Below are 12100 nucleotides of genomic sequence, written 5' to 3' on the forward strand. Positions count from 1 at the left end.
TCGCTGACTTGGTTGATGCATGTCATCGTATCCCAAATGCGTGGATAGAAGCACTTGATGTCAATCACTGGATTGCCTGGTCCCGACTCGATTATTTACGGACTGCCGTCATATAGCTGAAGTATTGCTAAGTGCGGCGTTAAACAACAAACGAACAAAACATAGAAGGAATACTGAAGATTGCGGCGTTACGCAACATTCACTCGCTCATTTAGCATGTGTTTGTTGCTGCCCTGATGTTATTTTACACCAGGAACTAGACGTTACTTTACACCAGGAACTAGACGTTATTTTACATCAGGAACTAGACGTTATTTTACATCAGGAACTAGACGTTATTTTACACCAGGAACTAAACGTTATTTTACACCAGGAACTAAACGTTATTTTACACCAGGAACTAGACGTTATTTTACACCAGGAACTAAACGTTATTTTACACCAGGAACTAGACGTTATTTTACACCAGGAACTAGACGTTATTTTACACCAGGAACTAGACGTTACTTTACACCAGGAACTAGACGTTATTTTACACCAGGAACTATACGTTACTTTACACCAGGAACTAGACGTTACTTTACACCAGGAACTAGACGTTATTTTACACCAGGAACTAGACGTTACTTTACACCAGGAACTAGACGTTATTTTACACCAGGAACTAGACGTTACTTTACACCAGGAACTAGACGTTACTTTACACCAGGAACTAGACGTTATTTTTGTCACACTGCAACAAGACAGAAAGCAACGGGAAACCCACGAACAGCCAGATCCGTATATCCGGTAAATGTTGGTCGTCCGTGTGTCCACAGCTGTCGCACAGAGTATACTGTCGTCACGTGAGTCGTACAGCTGTCGCACAGAGTATACTGTCGTCACGTGAGTCGTACAGCTGTCGCACAGAGTATACTGTCGTCACATAAGTCGTACAGCTGTCGCACAGAGTATACTGTCGTCACGTGAGTCGTACAGCTGTCGCACAGAGTATACTGTCGTTACGTGAGTCGCACAGAGTATACTGTCGTTACGTGAGTCGCACAGAGTATACTGTCGTTACGTGAGTCGTACAGCTGTCGCACAGAGTATACTGTCGTTACGTGAGTCGTACAGCTGTCGCACAGAGTATACTGTCGTTACGTGAGTCGTACAGCTGTCGCACAGAGTATAATGTCGTTACGTGAGTCGTACAGCTGTCGCACAGAGTATACTGTCGTTACGTGAGTCGTACAGCTGTCGCACAGAGTATACTGTCGTTACGTGAGACGTAGAGCTGTCGTACAGAGTATACTGTCGTTACGTGAGTCGTACAGCTGTCGCACAGAGTATAATGTCGTTACGTGAGTCGTACAGCTGTCGCACAGAGTATACTGTCGTTACGTGAGTCGTACAGCTGTCGCACAGAGTATACTGTCGTTACGTGAGTCGTACAGCTTTAGTTACATTGGAGATTAGACGTCGTTTCTTTCAGGTATTTTTAGAAACATTCAATTTGTTGAAACCTGTCAAAAGTGACAAATGAAAACCATGATCTGCAGCGTACTGCATGTATATATTGCATGCATTTGTAAATTTGTTTAAATTATTTCTTCAATAAAATATCACAAATCTCACACAGATACAAATATTTAGATGAAGTGTGACTCCTTTGTAACACGAAGGCTCAACCAATGCATTTCGAGGGAGACGACAACGAGTATTTACATCATCTGATGAACGACAGTTGCTGTCTCTAAAGAACAAAATCATAAAATAATGCTTGGTAGAAATCATTTACCGTTGAAACCGTTAAATTTGAAAAACGGATGGTGATTTAGTATTGCAATTTTAAGTTCTCATGATTTATTTCTTTTATATTTTTTTTTTCACATTTCAGTAAAAGGGTAATTCTCAAAAAATGGTTGGTCTGACTACATCATTTTGGGCTGTAGATGAAACGTCTGTTGTTAAATTGACTGATCAGAATTCAAAATTCAAAACATTTAATAAAGGTACCACCCTTTAATGGAATACAAACTTTTCTTTCACATATTGCCATGATACACCATATTCATTCAGCAGGTAGTAGAGGACAACATGCAAAGGGAAAGAGGAAAGAATATTTACTGGTATTGTATATCTTTAAACAGAATTGTGTTGTGATATAAATAAAAATATGATAAAAAACCCTTTATTCTTCATCCTTGACAAAAGAAGTATTAGTTGCCCACTGGTGTCACCCATCACAAACACGTGCAAAAGCAAGTCAGTTGTTTACCTGAAAAGAAAAAGCAACTCACAAAATATATGTGTAAACCACCATTAGGGCTTATTGTATGTTCACGAAACGAACTAAAACGGTGCAGTCGCATTGAGTGGGTGGTGCATTCGCGTGGATAGGGTGAATATGGATATGCATTCACGTGAGTAGGATGAATATGCATTCACGTGAGTAGGGAGAATATGGATATGCACTCACGTGAGTAGGGAAAATATTGATATGCATTCGCGTGGATAGGATGAATATAGATATATCATTCACGTGGATAGGGTGAAATATATATATCATTCACGTGGATAGGGTGAATATATATATATATATATATATATATATATATATATATATATATATATATATATATATATATATATATATATCATTTACATGAGTAGGATGAATACAGATATATCTTTCACGTGGTTAGGGTGAATATGGATATATCATTTACGTGAGTAGGATGAATACTGATTTATCATTCACGTGAATTGGATCAGTATGGATATGCATTCACGTGAGTAGGATGAATAGAGATATATCATTCACGTGAGTAGGATGAATATGGATATATCATTCACGTGAGGAGGATGAATATGGATATATCATTCACGTGAGGAGGATGAATACAGATATATCATTCACGTGAGTAGGAGGAATACAGATATATCATTCACGTGAGGAGGATGAATATAGATATATCATTCACGTGAGGAGGATGAATATAGATATATCATTCAAAACAAAACAAATATAGCATCCACATTAAAATCCACACAAGGGCAAACGGCGTTTTTTTATATAAAGTTTTAATTGTGGCTAAGTACGTGCCTTCTTGAGGCAGATAATGGGAGACGTGCAACGTGTTACTTGATAGTGAATGAGTGAGTTGGATTTGACGCTGCCTAGATCAGGAGTTCAGATATAGCACTATGTGTAAACGTGACGCAGTGGTGTACGTTCAACCCATGTTAATCAGGGCTTATTAGACGCCCTAAAACAAGATGAGTTTCTCCGGAAAAAGTCGTATTTGGTGTATGTTTGTGTGTAGTTGTATTTGGTTCAAGGGTGTTTGTACTGGAGGATGGTGATGAACAATGACGTGGCCATTTTATTAGGACGGAAATAAACTTGTGTTGTTTGTTTGTTGTTTAACGCTGCACTCAGCAACATTCAAGATATATGACGGCAGCGATCTGCAAATAATCGAGTCTGAACCAGACAGTCCAGTGACTGACATCATAAGCATCGATCTACGATGACATTCATCAACCAACCAAGTAGGCGACCCCGTTAGTCGCCTCTTATGACAAACATGGGTTGTTGAAGACCTATCCTAACCAGCATCTTCGGGGGGATGACGGAAATATAACCATTCTTAGAAAATACAAATAAATGTCATTCTTAATAAAAGCACAAGGACACCCCAAAAAATGTTTTTCACCACGATTACACCTAAAGAAACCCCCATTGCAAGCCCTCCGTGAAGAGCAGGGGTAGAATAGCTATTCAGCAACCCATGCTTGCCGTAAAAGGCGACTATTCTTGTCGTAAAAGGTGACTTACGGGATCGGGTGGTCAGGCAGGCTGACTTGGTTGATGCATGTCATCGATGCTCATGATATCGATCACTGGATTGTCTGGTCCAGACTCGATTATTTACAGACCGCCGTCATATAGCGGGACTATTGTTGAGTGCGGCGTTCAACAAGAAACAAATCAACCAACCAACCCCATTGCAACACTCAACTCGCAACTTTCTTTGATCAGCATCCACATTTCACTCAACCTGGAGGAGGCGTGGGATATCCTCGTGGTCAATGTGGTTCTTTTCCCCGCTACCCGATTACTCACATGGTTGAGTCAAGTCCAGTCTTGGTGTTACATACCACGACATTGTTTGAATATTGCATTACATGAGGTAGATTATACCCACTCACAGGAAGAAGGTGCTTAAGGCAGCATGCTTCAGTCACAGACAACAATGCTTCAATCACAACCAGCAATCCTTAAGTCACAGTCAGAAATATGTCAGCCCCAGTCAGCAATCCTTTAGTCACAGTCAGCAATGCTTCAATCACAGTCAGCAATCCTTTAGTCACAGTCAGAAATATTTCAGTCACAGTCAGCAATCCTTTAGTCACAGTCAGCAATGCTTCAATCACAGTCAGCAATCCTTTAGTCACAGTCAGAAATATTTCAGTCACAGTCAGCAATCCTTTAGTCACAGTCAGCAATGCTTCAATCACTTTCAGCAATCCTTTAGTCACAGTCAGAAATATTTCAGTCACAGTCAGCAATCCTTTAGTCACGGTCAGCAATGCTTCAATCACAGTCAGCAATCCTTCAGCAACAGTCAGCAATGTTTCAGCCACAGTCAGCAATCCTTCAGCCACAGTCAGCAATGTTTCAGTCTCTGTCAGTAATATTTCAGCCACTGTCAGCAATGTTTCAGCCACAGTCAGCAATCCTTCAGCCACAGTCAGCAATCCTTCAGTCACAGTCAGCAATGCTTCAGCCACAGTCAGCAATGTTTCAGCCACAGTCAGCAATATTTCAGCCACAGTCAGCAATGTTTCAGCCACAGTCAGCAATGTTTCAGTCACAGTGGGCAATGCTTCAGCCACAGTCAGCAATGTTTCAGTCACAGTCAGCAATATTTCAGCCACTGACAGCAATGTTTCAGCCACTGACAGCAATCCTTCAGCCACAGTCAGCAATCCTTCAGTCACAGTCAGCAATGCTACAGCCACAGTCAGCAATGTTTCAGCAAGTCAGCAATGTTTCAGTCACAGTCAGCAATATTTCAGCCACAATCAGCAATGTTTCAGCCACAGTCAGCAATGTTTCAGTCACAATCAGCAATGCTTCAGCCACAGACAGCAATGTTTCAGTCACAGTCAGCAATATTTCAGCCACTGTCAGCAATGTTTCAGTCACAGTCAGCAATCCTTCCGCCACAGTCAGCAATCCTTCAGTCTCTGTCAGCAATGTTTAAGCCACAGTCAGCAATGTTTCAGCCACAGTCAGCAATGCTTCAGCCACAGTCAGCAATCCTTCAGTCACAGTCAGCAATGCTTCAGCCACTGTCAGCAATGTTTTAGCCACAGTCAGCAATGTTTCAGTCACAGTCAGCAATATTTCAGCCACAATCAGCAATGTTTCAGCCACAGTCAGCAATGTTTCAGTCACAATCAGCAATGCTTCAGCCACAGACAGCAATGTTTCAGTCACAGTCAGCAATATTTCAGCCACTGTCAGCAATGTTTCAGTCACAGTCAGCAATCCTTCAGCCACAGTCAGCAATCCTTCAGTCACAGTCAGCAATGCTTCAGCGACAGTCTGCAATGCTTCCGCCACAGTCAGCAATCCTTCAGTCTCTGTCAGCAATGTTTCAGCCACAGTCAGCAATGCTTCAGCCACAGTCAGCAATGCTTCAGCCACAGTCAGCAACCCTTCAGTCACAGTCAGCAATGCTTCAGCCACAGTCAGCAATGTTTCAGCCACAGTCAGCAATCCTTCAGTCACAGTCAGCAATGCTTCAGCCACAGTCAGCAATGTTTCAGCCACAGTCAGCAATCCTTCAGTCACAGTCAGCAATGCTTCAGCCACAGTCAGCAATGTTTCAGCCACAGTCAGCAATGTTTCAGCCACAGTCAGCAATATTTCAGCCACAGTCAGCAATGCTTCCGCCACAGTCAGCAATGTTTCAGTCAACGTCAGCAATGTTTCAGCCACAGTCAGCAATGTTTCAGTCACAGTCGGCAATGCTTCAGCCATAGTCAGCAATCCTTCAGTCACAGTCAGCAATGCTTCAGTCACAGTCAGCTATGTTTCAGTCACAGTCAGCAATGTTTCAGCCACAGTCAGCAATATTTCAGCCACAGTCAGCAATACTTCATCCACAGTCAGCAATGCTTCAGCCACAGTCAGCAATGTTTCAGCCAAAGTCAGCAATGTTTCAGCCACAGTCAGCAATGCTTCAGCCACAGTCAGCAATGTTTCAGCCACAGTCAGCAATCCTTCAGCCACAGTCAGCAATGTTTCAGCCACAGTCAGCAATGTTTCAGCCACAGTCAGCAATGTTTCAGCCACAGTCAGCAATGTTTCAGCCAATCAGTTATCCAATGTCCGTAATGGGCGAGTGTATGCGCCTCTCGTTCCAACTGCCTGCAGTCATATATGAACATGATCACGGACGTTCGTTCAAGCATTTTGTTTATTGGAGAAGACACACAAACATTGCACAAACAGGGACATATTACATATGTAAGAATACAGTACAGTGTAACAAATAGCACAATGGGGAAACATATATCTACCGTGATGGGATGCCCATTATAGAATACTGTGATGAAAGTTTCGGAATTTCTTAAATCCATTTTTAGACAAAGTTTACTTTTAGCCTCATAGGTAAACAGGATTGTGACGAAACGAACAACGTATACAATCTATTCATATGAATGACAATGATATACCTGTTATAGAGTAGAAATTCCGTGTCGTGTTTTTCCAGAATTATTTTGACTAAATTTTCTCTGTACCATTTGATTTCAAAGTAGTCATAAGAAATTCAGCGAGAATTTGTTATTATATTTTACGTTTAACAGTTATGTGTAAAGAAAGATAACCGGATAAAAACAATCTGCACATTCTGCAAACCAGCATGTCATTGTCATTCACGAAAACGCTCAATTTATTATCAAAATGTGAATATTCACAAATACGCTAGGTGTTAAACACAACGATTACAAGCAGGGAGTGGAAGGCCGTGCATACGGGCGAGGCCCTGGCTACACACGAGACCGGTAGCATTCTGCAGGTAACAAGGTAAGCATATACCACAACGAGAATCAGATAAATTACTAGTCTGTGAACATATACTGTCCCTCGTTGACTTCAGTGCTTTGGTGTAAGACATTTTGTCACTTATTTGGATTCTTCGACCCACAATTTCCAAACTATGATTGAGATCATGTTAAAAATACTTTTCGACTTTTGACCAGACATTCAAGTGATGAACCAAACAATCCAGTGACACGATAACACGTTTACTGATTTTGTTGAAACAGCAAACGATATACTGCAAACAGATAATTATAAAAGTACATGGAAAGAACACACAGGAAAAGAAGGTCTGTTCTCTAACTTGGGTATTCACCCGAGCCGTGTGATCGCAAGTTGGTCGGTCTCACGGGGCCGCGGACAGTCTGGAGTCGTCTGGGTGCATGTGATATGCGTCAGCGACGGACAAAAGATCAACCTGCCAGGAATACATCCAGGAATACATCCAGTTATGACTAACTGTAGTTTCGTAGATCTATGTTACGATTATCCTAACACTGAGATCGCTTTGTTTAATGGAACCCTCAAGAAAATAACAATTGAGGCCTGTAGTACTGCGTATGTTGCATTAAGAGACCTTTATGTAAAATCATCTGGCTGCTGCCGTTATAGTTTGTCAACTCCAGTCAATTCCACCCACAAAGAAACTACACATTGGCGACCGTTTATGAGGTACATTTCCTCCATATTGTTATCCTACATTTATTGTCCCATGAAATGAAACATAATCATATACCCTGTCGAAACCAAAACATTTCGTGAAACATAAGAAAAAGAAAAAGGTCTTAAAACTCTAACAAGGTTGAATTATCTCTTTGATTTCCTAGCAGTGTTCATTCTACTGCCCCGACATCACATGGAAGTAGGGGGCGTTGTTACGGTGTTATCATATTGCAGCTGCAAGCAACTGCTACGGCCTCGAGGAAGAGTCGGTAAGCGCAATCATTCTCCTTGCATTTTCGTCGAATAACAATGGCGTGGGAATACACCTTCTCGCATCGGAACTTTCTTTTGGAGCGGCGTTTCTTTCCATTTAGACGACCACCGTACATGCATTTCCTGCAGACACATTCGGCTTGGTACATGCTCTTGGGCCATCGAGTTTCATCCACCTGGAGCTTGTAGAAAGCAGGGCAGAGGTTTCCTGCTTCTCGGGTGAAGTTGCGTCTTGCATCTTTGCAAGTTGGTCTCGTGTCTACATCCATCATGTTTCCCCCTGTTCCATTGTATATTTCTATATACTTGGCGAATGCGGATCGGAAAGCAGGTCGATTATAGATACTCCAGTGCTGACTTGACATGGCTGCCAGCATCTCGTCCTCAGAGTCACCCGTTTTCGGCCTGGTGTCTTTGCTGTCACATCCTATGTAGTTCATGAGGAGCAAGCTCACAAGCAGAGCCAGCGAGTCCATGCCTGTCGGGTGAGAGAGTGAGTGAGTGAGTTGAGTTTAACGCCGCTTTGAACAAAACTTCGTGGGAGGGAAGCCGTAGAGCCCCAGGCAGTCACCATTTTGGTGAAACCCACGAGCTCAAGAATAATGAAGACAAAGGATCATAACTAATTCGATTCTTGGAGTCACCTACGATCAGCTGAACCTGGCACGGGTAAGGGGCGCAACTCTTGAAGTGAATTATGTTGTCTGAGGCTAGTGGGTGACCCGCACTAAAACAAAGTTGAGGACCACGCGATTCTTTCATAGTACTAAATGAAAGAATACGGTGTCCCTTAACACTTTTCTTTTATTAGTATATGAAACAGTTTCAGCTAGACATCGACAACATCGCATCTTCCCGAGGCAAGGGAGTCATCTGACTTTAAATACCCGGAACCCATTAGTTGCAATTGCTTCATTTTGAACCCGATTGGAATAGCACGACGCTAAAAGTTGGCGTCCAATCAAATTAATCTCATGAGCGAGAAATATTCATTGCTGAGTTAGACATAGATGCAATAGAGGCAGTGACGTCACTTCAGAAACGAATATATGGGGGTCCAGGTGGTCCAGAATGGGTCCAGGGCATTTATCTTAACGGATGTATGGAGACATAAACTAAGGGGCAAAAGAAAGTGTACCGAGTTTGTTATGTAACTGAAGATTAAAAGAGCTGATGATCAGTTTGGTTATCAGTTGATCGGTCACTCATTCCTGCAACAGTTTGTTTGTTTGTTGGTTGGTTTGTTGTTTCACGCCGCACTCAGCAATATTCCAGCTATATGACGGCGGTCTGTAAATAATCGAATCTGTACCAGACAATCCAGTGATTGATATCATGAGCATCGATCCACGCAAATGGGATCGATGACATGTATCAACCAAGTCAGCGAGCCTGACCACCCGATCCCGTTAGTCGCCTTTTACGGCAAGCATGGGTTGCTGAAGACCTATTCTATCCCGGAATCTTCACGGGTCTCAACAGTTTGTAAAATCAATCTGTGGCTGGGTAATTTGTGTAAAAACAAACTGGTTCAATGAAAAGGGGGTAAGAAATAAAAATGCAACCACACGACTCCTACCATGTTTTATATGTTTTAAATATGTGCCGTAAAAAGCAAATCTACTGATAAGATGTATAAGATTCCCACTGACAGTTGTGTATTAGGCGAAAGAATTATTTTTGAAAAGTTTAAATCAAATTATATTTTACAAAATAAAACCATGTGGATGTATTCTTTGAGTGCTGACAAAGCACGAGTATAATTAATAATTAATATAGTTAACTTAAGATATTTTCAAATGAAAATCAAACCTGATAAAATCAACTGAAAGGTATGGTTTCTTTTGCCCTCAGTTGAATACCTTAGATAATCGAAGATGATGCGTATGTGAACATCACGGAATTATATCAATAATTGTCTCAAAATCCGAAAGGAGAAACACTCAGCAAATACCCATTATTGTCCTCACTGTCAGTCAACAGACGCTGAATTTATGTTGCTAACACTTATCATTTCAAGACTCTTATAACAAACTCCGAGGAATCTCGCCTAATCAGTTTGTTTGTTGTTTAACGCCGCACTCAGCAGTATTCCAGCTGTATGTCGACCAGACAATTGACATCTATGCAATTCGGATACGATGGCCTGCATCAACCAAGTCAGCGAGCCTGACCACCCGATCCCGTGATTCGCCTCTTACGACACGCATGGGTTGTTGAAGACCAATTCTAACCCGGATCTTCACGGGTTCCTTCTAATCAGTGATGTATCATGTGTCTAACAATATGAACATACTAAATAAATAAAATACACGTATTTTCACATATTACAAGCGCAAGACATACCTGTATTTCTTTCAAGGCTGGTGTTTGACATAAGCTCATTCGCACGAATATTTGGCTTATATATCTAATAGCATGCCTAGAGTTCATAGCACTTCCGGGTTTTCCCCATGGCTATATTTTAGCTTCGTACCCAAGTGAGGGGGCGAAGGTAGGAACAGTGTTATTATGGTGTGGTTGTGGATATTTTAGTGGTACTTATCAGTTCTGATTGACAATGTATTTTGTACAGGAGATGGTTCAACTCCCTGAATTAGTTCCAGGGAAACTCTTTGGGGTTTTCAGAGTAAATTGTAAAAGGTATTGTCATTGCTTACATGAAGGCACACGAGTCCAACAGGACAGCGTTTGCAGGTTTTATTGCAGCTGGATTTCCTAGTTCCGCTTGTTCACGTGACTAACTCATTACACGACGCAATCTGATAGTACCTGTGACCCTTTAAAAAATGTCTCTCTGCATCAAATTGTTTTCCTACGTTGTATTAGATATTATATATTAAGTATGTTCTCATTATCGGCCCTCGTGTTCTACAAACTATATGTAGAGGGAAAGGAACTATATGTGGTTTACAATGAAATCATACAATGCAACTTTTACCCTATAAATGCGTGATATAATAGGTCTTCAGCAACCCATGCTTGCCGTAAGAGGAGACTATGCCGTGGCGAGTAACTGATGTCTGATTCTGATGTCAGTCACTGGATTGTCTGGTACGATTATAAACAGACCGCTGTCATATTGCTGGAATATTGCTGTGTGCAGCGTTCACGACAAACAAACAAAACTCCTTTGCTTCCAGAATGTTGTATTGGTTATGTTCTTATGTTTGTGACGGACTACGCCGCACTCAGAAATATACCAGCTCTATGACGGCGGTCTGTAAATAATCGAGCCTGGACCAGACGATCCAGTGATTGATATCATGGGCATCGGTCTACGAAATTGGGATACGATGGCATGCATCAACTAAGTCAGAGAGCCTGACCAGCCGATCCCGTTAGTCGCCTCTAACGAGAAGCATAGTCGCCTGTTACGACAAGCATGTGTTGCTGAAGACCTATTCTACCCCGGATCTTCACGGGTGTTTATTAAGTGGGTCGTTGATCATTGTCCAGTGACTTTCGAAGCTGGTTTTATCAGATTGGCCACAGGCCGCCATGATAAGGCTGACATATTGCACGACTTTGGCAATAATCAAAATACACTGATTTATTTGTTTGTTGTGTAACACCTGACTCGGTCAGGTCGGTCTGGAAATAATCGAGTCTGGGTCAGACAATCAATCCAGTGATTTACACCATGAGCATCGATCTGCCCATTTGGGATACGTAATACTCCAGTTACATCACGATGTGTAACCCGATGTGGGGGGAAAGCCCGAAGTGATGCAGGTCTAAGACGTTTATCAGCTTGGTGAAACCCACGAGCACGGGCATGGTGCTGCTAAACCTAGAAACCTAATCAGGTGTCGATTGGGTGGCCTAGCGGTTATAGCGTTCGCTCGTCACGCCGAAGACCAGGTTTCGATTTCCCACATGGGTAAAATGTGAGAAGCTCATTTCTAGTGTCCCCCGCCGTTATATTGGCGGAATATTGTTAAAAGCGGTGTAAAACAAAAGTCACCCAATCACTACTGCACGTCCTACCTTGTTGTGTTAAAAAAGGTCACTGTGGTGTTGGTTCTGTTTAAATCGGCGCAGGGGTGGATGTGAGGGTGT

The 12100-nt window shown here is 42.0% G+C and overlaps 1 protein-coding gene across 1 annotated transcript; it reads right to left on the reverse strand.

Annotated features, from left to right (window-relative positions):
• Positions 1-7977: 7977 nt before the first annotated feature.
• Positions 7978-10415, reverse strand: LOC139462130 (uncharacterized). Its single transcript, XM_071243634.1, has 2 exons — positions 10385-10415; positions 7978-8516 (listed from the first exon to the last, which is right to left on the reverse strand). Exons 1-2 carry the CDS (start codon positions 10413-10415, stop codon positions 7978-7980), a joined length of 570 nt encoding a protein of 189 aa, XP_071099735.1.
• Between the last annotated feature and the right edge of the window lie 1685 nt (positions 10416-12100).

Source organism: Haliotis cracherodii, unplaced genomic scaffold (genome assembly GCF_022045235.1).
Source record: "Haliotis cracherodii isolate W230 unplaced genomic scaffold, xgHalCrac1.p SCAF_15, whole genome shotgun sequence".
Lineage (NCBI taxonomy): Eukaryota > Metazoa > Mollusca > Gastropoda > Lepetellida > Haliotidae > Haliotis > Haliotis cracherodii.